Source organism: Labeo rohita, chromosome 3, assembly GCF_022985175.1.
Source record: "Labeo rohita strain BAU-BD-2019 chromosome 3, IGBB_LRoh.1.0, whole genome shotgun sequence".
Classification (NCBI taxonomy): Eukaryota; Metazoa; Chordata; class Actinopteri; order Cypriniformes; family Cyprinidae; genus Labeo; species Labeo rohita.
The window spans coordinates 25,777,412-25,798,088 of record NC_066871.1 but is presented as its reverse complement, the minus strand read 5'-3'; the positions used below and the strand labels follow the sequence as shown (position 1 = coordinate 25,798,088).

General features: G+C 36.5%; 1 protein-coding gene across 1 annotated transcript; it reads left to right on the top strand.

Annotated features, from left to right (window-relative positions):
* The first annotated feature begins 6,040 nt into the window (after positions 1-6,040).
* On the top strand, positions 6,041-19,724 carry slc4a1a (solute carrier family 4 member 1a (Diego blood group)). Its single transcript, XM_051099096.1, is given in 22 exon segments — positions 6,041-6,203; positions 7,745-7,810; positions 7,936-7,991; positions 9,295-9,392; positions 9,492-9,538; positions 9,626-9,791; positions 10,359-10,494; positions 10,727-10,796; positions 11,938-11,980; positions 12,069-12,253; positions 12,729-12,930; positions 13,579-13,782; positions 14,612-14,760; positions 14,862-15,056; positions 15,158-15,400; positions 15,624-15,713; positions 16,373-16,539; positions 17,097-17,338; positions 17,471-17,604; positions 17,606-17,641; positions 18,696-18,869; positions 19,003-19,724. Coding segments are annotated over 21 exon segments (2,748 nt in total). The 5' UTR covers positions 6,041-6,203; positions 7,745-7,747; the 3' UTR covers positions 19,051-19,724.
* Positions 19,725-20,677: the final 953 nt, after the last annotated feature.

Below are 20,677 nucleotides of genomic sequence, written 5' to 3'. Positions count from 1 at the left end.
GTATCTCGGCAAAGGAGAAGTGCTCACTAACAGAGATTTAGACAGATTTGTGAACAATATTTGAGAGAAACAGGCCTTTTGTGTACATAGAGAAAGTTCAGCTCATGAAAAATGGGGACAAAAACAAAAGTGTTGCGTTTATAATTTTGGTCAGTGTAATAAAGTAAAAGACAAACAAGGAAAAAATAAATAAATAAAAATACATATACTTCACACACTATTATGCTCATAGGCAACTTTAAAGAGGAATGTTTTAACACGCTTTTTAAAGATACAAATACTAGTGGACTCTCTCACTTCATTTGGAAAACAATTCCAAATTTTTGGAGCATAGTGACTAAAAGAGGTACCACCAGATCACTTGAGATTTACTGTGTAATATGCTAAAAGTCCAGCACTAGAAGATTGTAACATTCGTTTAGGATCACATCTTAACAGACAATCAGAGATGTAGGAAGGTACCAAGTTATGCAATGCTTTATAAACTAATATAAGAATTTAAACTCAATCCTTTGGTGCACTGGTAACCAAAGTAATTTCATTAAAACAGGTGTAATTTCATTAATACTCTAGCTGCTGCATTTTGTATCAGTTGCAGCTTAACTATAGAACCCTTAGGTAAACCAGTATACACAGCATTACATTAATACAACCAAGAGAAGATAAATGCATGAATTAGTTTCTTAGCATCATTAAAGGATAAAAAAGGACAAATCTTGGCAATGTTTCTCAGATGATAGAAACATGTTTTTGTAACTTGGTTAATATGAGACTTAAAACTCAGATCACAGTCCAAAATGACACCCAGGTTCTTTACTTCTTTCCTACATTGTATTGCTAAGAAACCCAATTCAGCTTCAGTCATTATAATTTGAACTTATTTTAATCTTAAATTTTTCCAAGTGGAAAAGGCAACAATTAATGAGCCTTACTTGTTAGAGTAAATATTCACTTTCCTACTGCTAGCTTTATCTGCCTAAGAGTAAGTGTGGCTATTTGTAATTTGAATGTGCGAGACTTCCGGTGTCGTTTGCTTTCAGTCATTTTACCTGTACACAAACACTCTGTTACGCTGCTTGATATTGCAGACTGGTATTTGCTATATCATTTCTCTCTTAATTTACTGTAGTAATCAGTTTTACCGTTTACTGCACTTTGTTATTCTAGTTTGTTTATTTACTAGTCTCATTCACAGAAAACTGCGTACTTCCCCGTTGCAAAATAGGGTGGATACAATAACCGACAAGCAGAAAACAGACATTTTTATTATGGTATTAAACCACAAGTGACAAAAACCTCTCTTAGCATTTACACACGCTAAATAAACTCCTTCTCAGACTCTGTAAATAGTTCATGTAACAGGGCGCTTGGGTTCAGTTATTGCTCACGGGTCATGTGATGCTCCTCTCTGGAGATGCAGTTATTCCGTCCTTTAATAGGTCTCATAACTGCAGGACTGAGCATTAATTACTCTTTTACTCCTGAAAGGTTTCTAGCCACGTGAATGCTGACATCATTTATGTGTTGTCAGTGGACTGTAATCATTGCCTGATGTCCCCAGTGAAAATGTGCTCTAATGCACCTGGTATAAAGGTGCGTATGCCTCCCCACGGACTTTTAACAATGTATATATTATTTTAAATGAACACTAGGTAAATTATAAGTTGTCTGTATGTTATTAGCATTCATTGTATGTTGGAGTGTGTGCTATTTACCTCTTTCCTCTCATTTGGCATTGTCTTTTTCTTACTTTTCAGCTCTTAGACAAGATTGCAGCATAATAATTGTGGGGACAGACCTGTCCAATCCTGCTCACGAAGGCCAACTTTCTGCAGAGTTTTGCTGCAACCTGCCTGAAAGTTTCCAGTAATCATGGAGACCTTTATTAGGTGGTTCAGATGTGTTTAATTGGGGTTGGAGCTAAACTCTGCAGGAAGGTGGCTCTCCAGGAGCAGGATCGGTTGTCTTAGAGCAACCTGCCTTGCTCGAGGGCACATTAGGAATGATACAAGAGGATGTCAGAAGTGCTCTGTTTTCTGAATCTCTGTCACCTGGGATTGAACCTTCAAACTTTAAATGGCAGCCCAAGACCCCTGACCATACAACCCCCCATTTCCATGTTTCAGGTATGTATCACATTAGGTCACATAAATTGTTGTTTTGTATTGAAATATTAAAAATGATTACTAGTTGTTCATATTAATAAGATATATATTGCATGTTTGTGTCTGAAAGCTTGTATAGATTTGAGCACAGCGGTAAACAGTGTTAGGGTCATGCGTGTGTAATGTGTTGGTGCCAGGTTACTACTTCTTTCAAGAAATCATTTTCCCAGCCGTGTTCACCTCATACTCAATGTACCATGGCCAAAACTGCCGTAAAAATAGTAGACGGTTCTTCTTAATTCCAAGTTGGGGTCAGCGTTTTCTCACCACAGTCCTAAATATGTGGCCACATTATTTCAGCTGTGTCATAGTAGATTTTCAATTCATATCATTTAAATATAAATAATGAAATTTTGATACTTTGGTACTTAGTCACTACTAAAGCACACAGTGCACTTGAGAAAATATCGAGTTTAACAGTAAATTTTTCATGTTCAAAAACCAAATTTGTTCTCTGAATGACTAATTTGCTGTTACTCATATGAGTGTTGCATGTATAATTAAGTTTAGACAGTTTGCAAGAATCTTTAGCGTCCACTGTATGAAAATAATAGCTGGGAGACGAGTCACTGGCGAAGTGAACGAGGCTTGAAAAAGATGTGAGTGAGGGCGCGGGAGCAGCCTTTGCTGTGTTGCCAGATCAAGCTATTATAAGTGTCTTTTGGACTTGTCTTTGGTTTTTTTAAAGATCTATTTTTTGGCATTTTTGAAAGGTCCTCGAGCCAGGATTCGAACATGGGACACCTAGAAAGCAACGGCACTGTATGTTGGCGCGCTGCCCACTGGACTTGTCTTTTCCACTTAGTTTGATACTTTAGAAAGTTAATGAAGTCGAAAGTTTCAAGCTTTATCTTTATCTTATCTTGTTTAAGGGTTCATCGGATGCAAAATTCACTTTTACATGTTGTTTGAACATAAATGTGCGTTTGCAGTGTGTGTACACAACCACCCTGATAAAAATCCACCCAGTGCTTTTTTAAATCCCCATAAATAATAACCCCCTTCTCAAATTAAGCCATTCTCTGATTCTTGGCTATGTGATGTCGCACAATCCCAGGCTGCCTTCACAATTGTTGATTGACACTTTTACCTCTGTGAGCTCTCAACAGTCCACCATAGTTTTGATGCTGGAGCAAGTGTAGACAAGAATGTCTCCTAAGCGACTGAGGTGTGCTGTTGTCGGACATAATAATGAACATAGTAGTCATTATTTAGTCTTGACATCTAAGCTGTTTAAGATGAGGATTACTTTTATTTTTGAAGGGAACGCGCCTCCCGATCTGCCTAAATAGCCTTAAAAAGTTTGTGCAAATCATTTGTGATCCAGCTTCACCTACAGAAGAAGTGAGTAGGAGGGGTTTATTATGAATCTTTGCAAATCACCTTGCCTAATAATCTACTAGTTAGCAAGTTTTGTGGTCAAATGTGGCTAAAGTTTACAGTCTCAGAAAGAACCGCTCGTCACCCCACGGAAGAGAGTGGCGGGGTGAGCAGAGCTCATTAGCATTTAAAAGGACATGTATTGAAATGGCCCACTGTGAACAGAGCTGATTTTGACATGGTGAAAAGGATGTTTTACATTACCACTGAGAAATTTTAACCAAAGTATGTTATAGACTTTTCATTAAGACCGTAAAGCAGGGGTTCTCAACTCTGGCCCATGAGGTCCATTTTTCTGCAGAGTTTTGCTCGAACCTTAATCAAACCTATCTGCCTGTAATTTTCTAGTGATCCTAAAGACCTTGATTAACTTGTTCAGGTGTGTTTGATTAGGGTTGGAGCTGAAATCTGCAGGAAAATGGATCTTGCAGGGAGTTGAGAACCCCTGCCCTAAAGAATCATATCAGCTTGTGGAAAATGTGCATCCGATGACCCCTATTACAAAAACTTTTTTTTTTTTTTTAAAGCACTTAAACTGTCAGTAATCAAAAAAGTCCATGGACAGGTTATTGCTGACAGAATATCACATTCGGTAAGGCAAATGCAAAAATAAATAAATAAATAAATAAATAAAAATAAAAAACATGATATCATCTGTCAGAAACATTATCGATGCTATCAAAAAGAGTAGCATTTAACACTAGTACACAGATCTGTAGAACAAGTAGGTAACAGAATGAAATGAACACTAGCCATGGTAAAGTCTATGTTTTTCATACTGTAGTTAATTTTTCACAAAGTCATGCTAAATTCATAATTGACATTCATAAGAGCACAAGACAAAGTTTTCTTCTATATAGCAATGGTTATTAAAAAACACTAGAACAGTGATATGATGCATATTGCATTATTAATAAACAACTGATAATATAGTAAAATATTAACAAATTTTGATGCAATATGATACAATTTAACAATGCTCATTCATCCAACAGAGAAAACATCTTTCACATGTCTCATTAAATGTCTCATTTAAAATATTTAGAGGGTTATCATAGCACAACTCTTAACCCCACCCCAGACCTGACAAATTTTCAAACCCTGCTTATGACTATGACTGAAATTTACTTACGTACTTTTTGCCAAGGAAAAAAAGTGTAAAAAAAACAGATCACTGAGATTTTTTCCCCAGAGCTGACATTTTAAGCATGATGAGGCAAATGTAAGTACAAAAACATACTGTAAGCAAAACATAATCTGTCTGAACCATGTGATTAAAAACACTGTTATGATGTCCTCACTTATGATGTCAGAAAGATTAAACCATTATTTTTAAGTGGGGAAATGTCACAAAACAACTGGTTTGAACAGAAATTCAGGGATAAAGACAAAATGTGCATTTTTCAGACAATGCATAAGCATTTGAGAATATATATAAATATATATATATATATATATATATATTCAATGAAACTAAAATGTATCTGTTTTTTCTTCTTCTATATCATACACTAAACTGTAATGTGATGAACAGTAACACACAAATTGGCTGATATCATTTCATCATTTCAATCATTTTATACAATTATTATTTTTTAAACTTTCATTTGCATTACACTTTAAATCCTTCAAAATATGTGACCAGGTTTAGTTTCCTGAGTAATAGTGACATGACTAGATGGCGCACAGATGGCGTTCCCAGAGAATGACCTGAACCAAGAAGGTTCACAAAATCATCACTCTGGATGAGAAGTTCATCAACACTTTTGACACACCCTGGATTATTGTTTTGTTTTATTTCCAGGACTTAAACGAGCTCTCATTGGCTCAAGAGACAGCAGTGTTTCCGTGACTCAGCGGAAAAAAAGGTAACATATCAAACTGATGTGAGGGTCGTGGAGGGGGAAACCCCTTAAAGCACCCCCCCGGCCACCTTTAGAAGGGTGTCCACCATTACTCTACGTGAAGGGAATCCCAAACCTCTATGAAGCTTGACGTCAGAAGGCAAGATGCTGTTTTACTGATTAATTTGACCTGCATATGATGAGCTCCACATTAAAACTTCACATTGACCTTTCTCTCTCTCCTGCCTTCTCTCTCTCTCTCTCTCTCTCTCTCTCTCTGTCTGAGTGTGTTATAATTTGGCCTTTATCCAGGTTAATTGTTTTCTGGCAGTGTTATTTATATTGTATATTAATGTTTTTTGCAGATACCTTTTCACCTAAGGAACTGGCATTAAAGTGCACAATTCACATGAGCCCATGCCCTTTGATTCAGAATTAGGACAGGTAACTGAGTCTGTACAACTATAGGCCCTTAAACTTTTTCTCTTTCTCTTACCATGTTCTTACTATGGTGACTTTTTTGGGAGTGGTATTAGGGTTGGGGTATTCCTGTTGTAAGGTGGCCCCATCGATAAGGCTATTTCTCTGATTATGAGAGTCTTATCACTCCCTGCCACCCCTGGGTGCTCTACGCATGCCGTCGCTTTTCGGGTTACCGCGCACTACGTGACTTTACGTCTTTCTCTCTTTTTCCATTACCTCTACATCTCCACCCATGCCTTTTGAATCTGTCCGAGGTCAGTCTTGAGTTGGGCGCTCGAAGTGTAGACGTGGAAACCCAGCACAGAGACCCGCCAGGACCACCTGGGCTCAGGTAAGGGTGCGCTGTGCTCTGTTAAACAATCAAATTAAGCGTTTATATGAAGATCTGAGTGGGTGCAAATGAAAAAGTAGGTTAAAATGAGAGGGTGGTCACTTGCAGACAGGGGGACACCTGCTAAAGGTACACTGCAAAAAAACTAGTTATAATGCAAAGACTGTTTGAGAAGAAAATACTATTTCAGTTTTTTTAAAATTTCATGTTTAATTCATTGCGTTACTTGCTGTTTCTTTGTAATTGCTTGCGAAATATACTATCAATTTCTGAGTGAAAATTGTTTCTACACCAATTTTTTGTTATGTTTTTCAATGTACAGATCTCACTGTTACTTGCAGCTGTAATTTATCAGTCATTTTACAAGTGTTGCTGGAAGAAATCTGAACTTTATATCAAAGATACTGTCTCTATTAAGAGTTACATTTTTCCTAAATATCTCAAAAGACTGAGACATGAGCATTTATCCTGGAGACTGTGAATGTGTGTCTTATAAGGGAGTCAGCGTTTTTGTTTTTCAACTGCATTTAGCTCATTTTTCCAAGTTGGATATCTAAATTTGTTATTAATTTTAGATTGCTAAAAATGCTAAGATAAAAGAAAATTTCAGCAAGTTTAAATATGTACATGTAAGATTTATAATGTTCGTCTTACTGAAAATCATTTGTCTTTCTTTAAATTGGTGCAGTCGATATTTTGTTTATTGAAAAGTTTGACACTAGGTGTGTAATTCTGTCTGTAGAGCAACTTTCCTCAGTGTATTTGCTGTATGTAGTCTTTGTAATCAAGGGTCAGATTATCATATTTAAGAAATTAGTTGCAATATTCTAATAAAGAATTTTAGGAAGCAGTGCATGTTTCCCTCCACTAGATTTATCCCAACTAATGTGGAACTGAATGAACTTTAACATTTAATAAAATAATTTTACATTTCATAGTAATTTTCTAGTAAACGTGGAAAAGATGATCAGGTTTTATTTCCGTGAGGAATACATTTCTGTTTACCGTCTTTACCATACTGTTGAAGTAGTAGGGAGAGACTTGAAGCGCCAAGACTTCACCAAACCCCTCTGATGTGCTCTATCTGTCTTTGTCCATGAGGGACAGAGGAGTCCTTATCACACGATAGAAGTTCAGTCTTCAGATAATTGTCTGTTTGTGGCTCTTACACACCCTTGTGCTAGTTTAGGGTGAGTCTCAGTTTTGAGCCTCTGAAAGACACGAAAACGAGTTGTGGTCTGATCCTCAGTGCTTGTAAACGAAGGCCTTGCTTTTTTAAAGCTAGATGAACAAGTCAAAGTCAATGTATATACTTTCATAAATAATATACCGTAAATATTTTATAGGAGTCGTCAAAGTAAAATTTACTGGTATAACCCATACTAGTTCTCAAGAGCAGTTTGTTGAAATTCATTTGTAATGTGTGTATAGTGACACTTTAATAAAGGGGGAGCACATGAATGAAGGATAACCACTGCTTGCAGCAGGTGTGCAGTTCTTACAGTCTGACTGTATTATTTTGTTTCTCTGTGTGAATGAAGGTTATGTGTGAGTTCTGGGACAAAGAGAAGACAGTCTCGATGATGGAAGCAGTATCGTTTGAAGGGGTGAGGAGAGCATCTCATAGCACATTAAGCAGTTTATGTAGATCACCCACGGATTACATTTATACAAGCCATAATGTGTACTAAACAGTGTATATCTCTCTTTCTCTCTCTCTGTCTCTCTACAGGACAACGACTTGTCCTATGAGGACAATGAGTCACCTCTACCATCTCCATTCACTTTGTAAGTATCACACACATTGATAGAAATGCAAATAAAGTTGGTTCACTGTATTTTCAGCCACAGCTTTAGATTCTAAGAAATACAGTGTCAATCAAAAGCGAACAAATATTAGAGGAAATATTTAACACAAGAGAAAATAAGCTCGTTTTAGAATCAGTAATGTTTAAAAAAAAATTATGATGATATGGCTATTTTATTATTCAAACTCAAATACTCTCAAAACAAACATTTGGGGGCAGCATGACAAATAAAAGCTATTCGCCTTATTAGAAGTACCATCAGCAAGATTTTAAAAAATTGATAATATCAAGGTACAGTTGCTTGCAAATGAGCATAAATTAAACCAAGTATAACTAAATTCAGTGCAATTTTAGTGATTTTAGTAATTAGTGACATATTGACAATTAATAATTGTCATGAAAATAACCATGCAATGTAATGCAATGCAGTGCGGGGAAAAAAATCAATATTCACAACTTTTGCTTGTTTATTTTCAAACTATTTGACAATCTGGACTCTAATCAAAATATTGAGAAAATTGCCTTTAAAATTGTCTAAATAAAGTTCTTAGCAATGCATTTTACTAATCAAAAATTAAGTTTTGATATATTTATGGTAGAAAATGTACAAAATTTCTTCATGGAACATGATCTTTACTTAATATCCTAAAGATTTTTGTCATAAAAGAAAAATCTATTATTTTGACCCGTACAATGTATAGTTGTATGTGTTGTCATGAAAATAACCATGCAATGCAATGCAATACAATGCAATGTAATAAATAAATAAATAAATAAATAATAAAAGAAGAAGAAGAAGAATTGTATCTACTTTTATTTAATTGCCAGTCAGTTATTATATTCATTTACTTATATAGCTGTTTATTTTTGAGAGAAGCTTGTCATCTGACAATCTCTAAAAACGTGCTAATTACTTAAATCTTCGATTATCAGAAGTTATTATTTGATGGACTTTTAAATGGAATGTTGTGGGTGGTGATGAATGTTCACAAGCCTGAATAAAATGAATAAAATAGAGGATGACTTCACACTACAGTATTTTAGACTCACAGACAGTAAAGTTGTAAAATGTCGCGCCCTTGTGGCCGACCAGGGCAGTGCGAGGGCTGGACAGAGTGAGGTTTATGTTTCTTGTATCAGGGATGGCTTGAGTCGCTTTGTAAGACGATGGAGTTCAGTCTGCCCTATGGTGCATAAGATATGGTGAGTGTGTGGAGCTGTGACAGTCGGATCTGTGCCCTGGTGTGTGTGTTGTAGTGTTTGCTCTCTGTCGCCCTCTATAGGACGCCTGCGGGACACAAAGGCAGCTATGACTTAGAGCAGATAAGGCAGCAGGAAGAGGAGCAGCATCAGACCTTCACCTTCTCTAGAGATTTAGAAGGTGTGTTTGCCATACACAAGCATATATATAAACACACGCACAAACCTTACCTTAGTGATTCACTCCTTTTTTTTTTTTTTTTCCATTTCCCTTTTTCAGCTGCCCGAAATACTAACACCAATGCCATCAAGAGAGGAGATGCAGAGGTGATTTACAGAAACACATTCATTCACTTACTCGTAATCTTTGACTTTCTCTGTGAAAGCCTTAATAAAAATTCTCATCCACACTAGGCATACGTGGAGTTAAATGAGCTTCGTGGGGAGGTGTGGCAGGAAATGGGACGCTGGCTGGGTTATGAGGAGAACTTAAGCCCTGCCACAGGACAGTGGAGTCAACCCCACATTTCCTATCTCACCTTCAAAAGCCTCATTCAACTCCGCAAGGTCATGAGCACAGGTGAGACACCGAGTGACATGTTTCCTCTGGCCTTTAGACACTTTAACTAAAGGGTAGGGAAGACAGGAAATGGGTAAGTGGGGTCAGGAAATTCCCAGATAAACACTGAAATATGCAGAGGCCCATATCATTGACTGGATCTTGAAAAACACACCAAGCGAATCAAAGCTTCTTCCAAAGTTGTTCTAATGACATGACATGAATCTCCCCATTAACATAATTATATTGTTCATTCAGACTGATTTGCGAACGTGGATCACACGCAAACACGAGAGGCACATGAACCAATCACAGCCGAACATAACAAGTCATATCCAATCATATTGCAATGGAGGCATTGCCTCCTCTGACATGACTTTCCCACATTCATTCTCAATTACCCCCACCAAACTCACTGCACGCTTTAGGGGGTCTGTTAAAATTCAGTGGGCTCAGGCGAGGTGAGAAGTTTGCTGAGGCCCCCTAGTGGACTCCAGAACCCTTTGGTTGAGAACCACTGCTCAGTGGTGACCAGTTAATGTTCATGTTAGCTCTACTAACTATGTTCTTTATGGTGACTATAACCAGGGGCGGTGCTGCTGGATGTTGATGAGAGCAGCTTATCAAGCGTTTGTCAAAAGATGGTGGAACAACTTCTGCTCAAAAAAGAGATCCGGCCCACTGACCGTGACGCTCTTGTGACCATACTGCAACGCAAACGCAGGTTAGACTCCATGTTTTCTGTGTTGCTTTGTATGTTTATGTGTATGTGGAGGAAAGTTATTATTGCAGTTTTTATTGCTGTATATAGTAGTCCTGGGAATAGTTTTTTTTTTTATTTTGTATTTCAGAAATCCTCATTATTTGGTATATGACTCACATGGGTTTATATTAATCACTGAATATGACTGTATATGACTATAAACTTTATATGATTCATTGTTTTTGTTTCACAGTCAACTAGAGCCCACTGTAGCCCCTGGTTCAGCAGACATAGAGCTGCAAACATTCTCTATCACCAAACAGGTATCTATCTATCTATCTATCTATCTATCAAATTGTAATCTGGTACTGATTCCAAATTACATGACAAAAGTGTAGTTAGTAACGTAAATCATTCGATTTTAGATTACTTTTGACCTTTCGCTTAAAATAGGATATTCTTGCATCATATTGATGAAAAACTACAAATGAGTAAGAAAATAGATCCAATTCATTGTTATTAGCAACAGTGCATTAAACATTACATTATGTCAAGTTTTCCCAAACTGGGGTTTGTGAAGAAACTGCAGGAGGTTTAAAAAAAACTAATAATTAAAAAAAAAAAAAAAGTGAAATAATAAAAATGTTACATTTAAATAAATCATTTTAAAATAAATCAAAACACTATAAATATTTTATTTTATTATATTTGTTTACCTGCATGTTGTGACCATTACCAATGATTTTTGTAAATCCAGTGGTCAAATGTTGTGCAGCCACCTGACTAATGACTGATCTTAGTGTGAATGTCCACAAAACTGGAAGACTTTCTGAGTGTATATAAGCGGTAGGCTTTTTTAGAAAGGAAAATTAAAAAGATGAAAAAGAGTAATTAGGGAGAATCTATAAATTATGAACAATTTATTGCTATTGTGTAAATAATATGTTATCTTGTAATCCATAAAAAGTAACTGTAGTCTGCTTACAAGTATTGTAAAATGTAATCTAATTTAATCTAATTACAAATACTTAAATTCTTATCTAAATCTATCTATCTATGTTGGTCCTTTAGCAGTCACATCAACCAGTCTGTTGTTAGAAAAAGGTAAAGCTGCTGTTATGGCACTGCATAGTTTTATCATTTACCTCTTAATGTTAGGCTAGTAAATAGTTAGGATGAAGACTATCACTGGTTCATAGGACTGTTGTTCCAGGACCATCAAAACATTTTTTATCTAGGATGTCCTACTGGTTAAAATCACAGTGACACCATCCTTCTGTCCTGTCTGTTTTAGACTTTAAAGTCAGATTCTCAGATGTGGCATCCAAAGAATTAAAAATAACTAAAAAACGCTAGTTTTAAAATAAACATTTTTAAAAAAATGCATCCTTTACATTACAATATTCCAGACCTGTTTTTGCCAGTTTCAGTTACTGACTTCTGAACGGTTCTGTTCCTCCTCAGCGAGACATGGTTGATCGTGTGGAGGCCTCTGTGGTTTTATCAGGTGAGAGTACTTTCATTTTTTATTCTATAAAAACACTTCTTCTGTCATACAGCATATTTCATGCTCTTGTTTCTACACCGATCTCAAGGTGTGGTGGAGAACCTCCAGAAACCAGTGGTGGCGTTTGCACGACTACGGGATTCAGTGGTGATGGAAGGGGTTCTGGAAGCTTCAGTTCCAGTTCGTTTTGTCTTCTTCCTCATGGGCCCCAGTCACAGTGGAATGGACTATCATGAGAGTGGCCGGGCCATGGCGTCGCTGATGGCTGACTGGGTAAAGAGGAACTATGGACAGTGTTAACTATGTTAACTATGTTATTGAATAAACCAAGTAAAATATGACTCTGGACCACAAAACCAGTCAGAGTGATACATTTTTTTGAATAAATAAGCTTTCCATTTATGTATGGTTTGTTAGGATAAGACAATATTTGGCCAACCTACAAATATTTGAAAATCTGAAATCTGAGGGTAAAAAAAAAAAAAAATATTGAGAAAATCGCTTTTGAAGTTGTCCAAATGAAGTTCTTAGCAATGCATGTTACTAACGAAAAATTAGGTTTGGATATACTTACAGTAAGACAATGTAAAAAAAATATCTTCATGGAAGAAAAAATCTATCATTTTGACCTATACAATGTATTGCTGGCTCTTGCTACAAATATACCTGTGCTACTTATGATAGGATTTGTGATCCAAGGTCACAAATAAAGGCTTTTCTAATGTCTTAATTCTGTACCTGCAAACAGGTGTTTACTCTGGAGGCTTACCTAGCTACAAATGATAGGGATCTTACCAAAGCCATGGCAGACTTCATGGACTGCAGCATTGTGATCCCACCCACAGAAATCCAGGATGAGAGCATGCTGAAACCAATCATCAACTTCCAGAAGAAGATGCTGCGTGAAAGAGTCCGCCCTTATGATACCCGAATCATGGTTGGGGGCAAAGGTCAGGCTTTATATAATGACACGGTGCTGATACTGGTGTCCCTGTGTTAATTTCATTTGAAATTTTGAGATAAACGAATCCTTCACTCCCCTTGTCTTTATTAAATAATCTAAATAGCACAAACATCAGTTAACCATATATTCTGCAATACTGTGCAGATTTCAGTGCAGATTTCCTAAAGATCAAGTCTAGAAAATGTAAAAAAGTCTGCAGATTCAGTCTGCGTCTGGTTATGTTACTTCTCAAGATCTAAATTTTACATTTTATTTTAGTGTATAGATGCTGGTCTGGCATTACTGCAAAATATTTAATATAGTTACACTCACACTTATATTCAGTCATTTAGCAGACACTTTTATCCACTTACAAATAAGAAACGTAACAACTAATGTATCATGGAAGAGTCAATAATACTTTTAGGTTTAATTAATAATATTTAACCAATTTCATGCTTCTGGCTTTTTGTAAGTTCTTTTATGTACACATTTTAAGGTTTAATACCATTAAACATTTCAGAAATGTATTTATATGCAGTTTAGATCTATCAATAATAGCTACATGGAGCAGCCTCCCTCTGTGTCCGTCTAGGCCATCTTAGTGTTAAATCTGGAATTACATCAAGTTAATTGTGTCTAATTGTTTTATTAGCCCCAACTGGACCTGAGAAGCCACGGGAGGATCCGCTGGCCCGTACCGGCTATCCGTTTGGCGGTATGGTCAAAGACATAAAACGCCGCTACAAGCATTACCTTAGCGACTTTACCGATGCACTGGACCCTCAGGTGCTGTCTGCTGTCATCTTCATCTACTTCGCTGCCCTTTCACCTGCCATTACCTTCGGAGGACTTCTTGGTGAGCACATTCACTCCAAACATAAACTAATCAGTCACACCATTGAAAAAGAACTAAAACGCATTTAGTGTTGATTTGCGGAATAAAATCTGGTCCACATTTCTATCCAGGCCAAGAACTGCCCACTGAGACTGAATGAAATAATTTAAAAGACACTTCATCTGACAATGAAAATTTGTACCCTCATTCTGCCCTAGATATATATGTGATTTTTCTTTTATGCCAAAAATCATTAGGATATTAAGTAAACATCATGTTTCATGAAGATATTTTGTGAATTTCCCACTGTAAATATATCAAAACTTAATTTTTGATTAGTAATATGCATTGCTAAGACCTTCATTTTGACAACTTTAAAGTGGATTTTCTCAATATTTAGAGTTTTTTTGCACCGCCAGATTTTAGATTTTCAAATAGTTGTATCTCGGCCAAATATCGTCTTATCCTAACAAAACATACATCAATGGAAAGCTTATTTGCTTTCAGATGATGTATAAATCTCAATTTCAAAAACAATTTCACTTATGACTGGTTTCGGGGTCCAGGGTCACATATGACTTACTTTCTTCATATGAAAAACAATTTCTCTCTTTGAATCGATGTTATGCAAGTAAAAAAAAAAAACATTCAAAAACCATTTAAGTGGCAATCCACATGACCCCAGTTGATGAGTCGATCTTCTGAAGTGAAATTATAGGTTTCCATTAAAAATGTTTAACAACCATGAAAGTTCATTTTGTATAGTGTAAAAAGGCTCTTCAGATATTCAAAATGAAAAAAAAAAATGCAACATTTAAAATGCTGAATATTCAATCTTTTTATATTTTAGCGGACAAGACGGAGCACATGATGGGGGTCTCTGAGATGATGGTCTCTACCTGTGTGCAGGGTATCATCTTTTGCCTGTTTGCAGCTCAACCAGTACTTATCATTGGGTTTACCGGTCCGCTGATGGTGTTTGAGGAGGCGTTCTTTCAGGTGATGCTTTTATCAGTGAGAACTGTGATTTAATGAGGTAGATTATCACCACTTGTATGTCTTTTCTCATCCATCTAAATGCATTCATCTTTCCCATTCAGTTCTGCAAGGCTTATGGCTATGAGTACATCGTGGGCCGTGTCTGGGTGGGCATGTGGTTGATCATCATTGTGCTGGTGATTGTGGCAGTGGAAGGGAGCTTCCTTGTCCGTTTCATCTCCCGCTTCACCCAAGAGATCTTCTCCATCTTGATCTCTCTCATTTTCATCTACGAGACCTTTGCCAAGCTTATCAGGGTATTTCAGTCTTCCATATGGGCACACACTTCATTAGATTGATTCACAGCAAATAATTTGTCGCCAAATCTTCATTTGTTCTCGTTCTCAATTCTTCTCAGATTTTCCAAGCGCATCCTTTGATTTTGAACTACGAACACTTGAACGCCTCCCTGGAAGACCCCTTCCACCCTGTCAAAAGGCTTGTCAACGTCTCGCAACATGGCAATATTACTGAACGTCATGAGATAGTAGAGAGAGCCTATCCCAACACTGCCCTGCTGTCCATGTGTCTTATGTTTGGCTGTTTCTTCATTGCATTGTATCTCCGTGGGTTTAAAACTAGCACCTTCCTTCCTGGCCCTGTAAGTGTGCCCAGTTTACCATTATTATTTAAAAACTCTGATACTGTTTAGCCAAAAACTGCTTTAAAGATTCAGATAATAAAGATATTTTAAGCAGTAGTGATGTATAATGGGGAAAAATAATAAAGAGGCATTTTAGCAATTGCAGATTGTACCATCCAACCAAACATTAAGCCTTTAAATGTACTGATCGTGTTACTATTGAAACCTTGTACTCCATCAGATCCGTCGAATGATTGGAGATTTTGGTGTACCAATCGCCATCTTCTTCATGATTGCTGTGGATATCAGCATCAGCGATGCCTACACACAGGTTAGACACTTTAAATTAATGCTAATCAGTTGATGTAGAGCTGTACTGGTCAAAATGTTCTGATGTTTTTTTGTTTTTGTTTTTTTACCATGGCAGTCAGGTCTTGGAAATGTTTGTTACACACAAATTAAATTTTTGTTTTTGACCCAGTAGGTAAATGTTTACTGGAAAAATCCAATAAAAGAATATAGGCATATCTGTATGTATACTGTTATATTTCCGCCCATCTAGTACGTTTATTTTTGTAGCAATGTGTTGCATATAAATGGAGTGTCCATATTTGGTGTCCATTTTTACATTTTATGCCCTGGTGTGAGAATCAACTCATCAGGTTTGCTCAGCAAGCAAATTGTAGACAATTTTACTTACTCTTTAGCACACAAGTGCCAAAACACATAACTTTTGCTTCAACTAATAAAAAAAAAAATTAAATCTGGTGTACAAGAAATCAATTGTTCAGAGATTTGAAAAAAAAAAAAAAAATTACGTGAGAACTGACCCAAAGCGATTGTGAAAAGCTCCCTAGCGAAACAAGCTAATGAAGATAAACATGCTTCATGCATCTGGACCCATAGCATAAACTGACTCTAGGATTTTGAACATTATAATGGATAGTTCCATTCATGTGTCTCTTTGTGTTTTTTAACTTCCTGCTTTAGAAACTGGTGGTGCCTAAGGGGCTGACCGTGTCTAACACATCTGCTAGAGGCTGGTTCATCAGCCCACTTGGTGAGAAGAAGCCCTTCCCTATCTGGATGATGTTTGCCTGTGTTGTTCCTGCCCTGTTGGTCTTCATCCTTATTTTCCTTGAGTCCCAGATCACTACGTGAGTGTAATATTCAAAACAGAATATGCTAAAAGATCTTCACCATAAAGAAAACAGCAAGAAGATATGTGACCCTGGACCACAAAAATAGTCATGAGCAGCAAGGGTGTATTTGTAGTAATAGCCAACAATACATTGTATGGGTCAAAATGACCAAAATGAAAAATTTTCTTTTATGCCAAAAATCATTAGGATATTAAGTAAAGATCATGTTCCAAGAAATGTAATTTTTGATTAGTAATATGCATTGCTAAGAACTTCACTTTAAACAAATTTAAGGGCGATTTTCTCAATATTTTGATTATTTGCACCCTCAGATTTTAGATTTTCCAATAGTTGTATCTCTGCCAAATGTTGTCACATCCTAACAAACTATACTTCAGCTTAAGTAATCAGCTTTCAGGTGATGTATAAATCTCACTTTCAAAAAACTGCCCCTGGTTTTGTGGTCCAGTGTCACATATAGAAAAATGAACATTCATGCTTGAAAATTTTGGTAGTCAGAATGTTGGTGTAGCAACACTGTCTTAACCTCACAACTTTTTCATACCATCCAGGCTGATTGTGAGTAAGCCTGAGAGAAAAATGGTCAAGGGCTCTGGTTTCCATCTGGACCTCCTTCTTTTAGTGTTCTTGGGAGGAGCTGCCTCTATCTTTGGTGTTCCCTGGCTCAGTGCTGCTACAGTGAGATCTGTCACCCATGCCAATGCCCTGACCGTCATGACCAAAGGCCCTAAACCTCAGATTGAACGCGTGTTAGAGCAAAGAGTCAGTGGTATTTTGGTGGCCGTAATGGTTGGTGAGTTGCAAGCTTTTTATCTGATATAATAACACTTAATAAACACAATTAGATTTTAATTGCCTTTTTTAAAAATGTAATTGCATAACAAATTGAGCAATACACAGAATCATTAAAACTCTTTACCCACAGGGGTCTCAATTCTCATGGAGCCCATCCTGAAGATGATACCTATGACGGCTCTGTTTGGGATCTTTCTCTATATGGGTATCACTTCTCTGAGTGGCATCCAGCTTTGGGACCGTATGCTTCTGCTTATTACACCGAAAAAAGCATCACCCAACTGTTCCATTTGTCACCCGTGTAAGATTTAATTACAGACACACATATACACTATATGCAAAAAAAAGTGCACTATTGTTTAAAAGTTTAGGGTTTGTCTACTTTTTTTAAAAGAAACAAATACTTTTATTTAGCAAGGATGCTTTACATTAATCAAAAGGGACAATAAAGACCTTTGTATTGATTTTATTTCAAATAAATGCTGCTCTTTTGAACATTCTATTCACAAAAAAGGGAAAAATGTATCAGTTTCCAAAAAATATTTAGCAGCACAGCTGTTTTCAACAATGATAATAATAGAAAATGTTTCTGAATTGATTTCTGAAGGATCATGTGACACTGAAGAGTGGAATAATGATGCTGAAAATTCACGGGGAATAAATTACATTTCAAAATATATTAAGATAGAATATAGTTGTTTTAAATTACAGTAATATTTTACAATATTCCTGTTTTTACTGTATTTTGATTCAATGCAAAATTCTGTCATGAAACTCTAGATGGCACAGGCTCTGACTCAATCTAAGACAATGACATCATTATCACATGGCACAGCTGATTGGTTTCTTTTCCTATCAGCAGCCAATGAGCTTGCTGCTCAACTATTGCTTGCTGTAGCAGTTGCAGCGCGCTTCAGAAACCCTTCACCCTCCCCAGCTCTACCTGTATAGATCTGATTTCATGTATGCTATATATAGGGTTTACTTCATATGTAATATGTGCAGCAGCAGTACTTCTTACATGCTTACAGCAGTATGTCTTTGAATGTATTGCGAGTAGCAAATCTCGGTACTTGCTCTGCTGCAGCAGCAGTGTAGCAGATCTTTTCCGCCAACACCAAACACATTACCATTGTCATGTAGATTATCATGCTAAACTCTCTGAGAGTTGTCATGACAGAAAAATTAAACATCTCTTATCAACCCCAAACTTTTCAACAGTAGTGTTTGGTGACACCCAAACACCAAAGGTAGTGTCCACATACTTTTGGCCATGTAGTCAATCTGTCAATCTACTGATCAATCCATCTACAGTATCTAGGTACCCATCTTTCCCTCTCTCTGTTTCCCTACAGGTGCCCACTATGCGGATGCACTTGTACACTTTGATCCAAGTGATATGTTTGGTGATTCTGTGGGCAGTAAAATCTAGTTCGTTTTCACTTGCCCTACCCTTCGTCCTGATCCTCACCATCCCTCTGAGAATGTTCATGACTGGTCACGTCTTCACCATCACGGAAATGAAATGTGTAAGTATTCTTTTTTATAGGCCTATGCATTTCTGCATGACCTTTTCACTCACCAAAACTCAAAACTCATTCACACCTATGCATTTTTATTTGTCTATATTGTGACTGCATACGTTACGTTATCCTTTTGCAGCTGGATGCCGATGATGCAAACGTGAAATTTGATGATGAGGATGACTAAAATAATCCCAAAACACCCCTGGACATCTTTCTTGATTCTTGATTCCTGATTCCAAGCCACTATGAATTCATCTTACTGTGTGCATTACATCTTCTGCTTATATATTTTTTAACTGTTGTACATTCAGATCTTAGCTTAACCAATCAATGTGTCGTTATATCATTTATATCAAGTTTTAGAATGCAACGAATGCACACCTAAAATTCATAAACTGTTCATATACATTCCATAGTTGTTTATCACAGTCTTTTCTTACTTTTATTTACTTTTTCATTTGTGTGTTTGTGTGCCTGATTTTTTATTTTTTATTCTTATTTGGGATTTATACATCCTGGTGTTTATTTATTTTATGTATTCAGGGTTTCGTGCAAGAAATCTCATGTCAGTGTGAAGCATGTCAACTGCACACCAGCTTGAATGTAAATCCTGTCCTGTTTTAACAGGTGATGCCTATGCAAAATGTGCCTTTATATTTCTTACTAGACTTTCAATGTTTCAGGGACACCATACCTGTAAATATTATAGGCTTACAAATACAGAATGTTAGCGTAGGTTACTATTGCAAAGATTTGATACTTTAGAGTATAAATGAATATTTGGTTTTATGTATGCTTGGTCTGTTATGGTGTGTGACTTTGTTTAATGATTAAAATTCTTTAAAACATCTACAATAATCCTTAGTAAAGAAATCCTTACATTCCCGTCCAAAATTAGTCAGGGGTGCTTGCAAACACATCAATTTTTTCAGCAGGCTTGACTCCACAGAAGGCCTGGGCGGGCCTGGCCCACCCAATCATGAGCTTGGCCCTCCCTGGCAACCACCCTCCACCCACCTTCTTGAGTGTCCATCCCATTCTAAGTCCTGTGACCTTACTTACATGTTAAAGCCGGACCTTCGTTTCTAAAAAAAATAAATAAATAGCAGCTTTTCAGTTGTGATTCACAACCAGTGGAGTTTTTTTTTTTTTTTTTTTCCAGAAAATGTACAAAAACATACATTTTTGACTTGAAATGTAGTGTTGACAGTAGGTTCAAATGACTTGATAAGATCATTTATTTTATCAATATACAGTAAACACTGTAATTGTCTGAAATATTACAATTCAAAATTACTGCTTTTATTCTAAAAAGACATTTTCAGCAATCTGTTACATGATCATTCTAATATGCAAATTTGAAGCTCAAGAAACATTTTATATCATTATCCATGTTGAAAACAGTTGTGCTGCATATTTTTGTGAAAGCCATGATTTGTTTTATTAATGGAATACTTGATGCCTAGACATTTCAAAAGAACAGCATTTATTTGAAATAGAATTTTGGCTGTTTAGAACTAATTTGAAATGGAACTGTTCAATTTAACTTATTGTCAGTTTAATGCATCTCTGCTGAATAAAAGTATTAATTTCTTTTTAGAAAATCTTTTGAAAGGTGGTGTTAAGTTATGTACATTGTGAGTCGCATGACCTTTTTATGGTATTTTATACTTGTTAACCTACAACTACAGCTACCAAACATCCCATCTGGACTTCAGGTATAAACAAATTTCCTTAAAATCAAAACTTGTGACAACACAAGATTAAGTGTTTTATTAAAGGGAGAAACTGACAGGGCAAATACTGCTGAC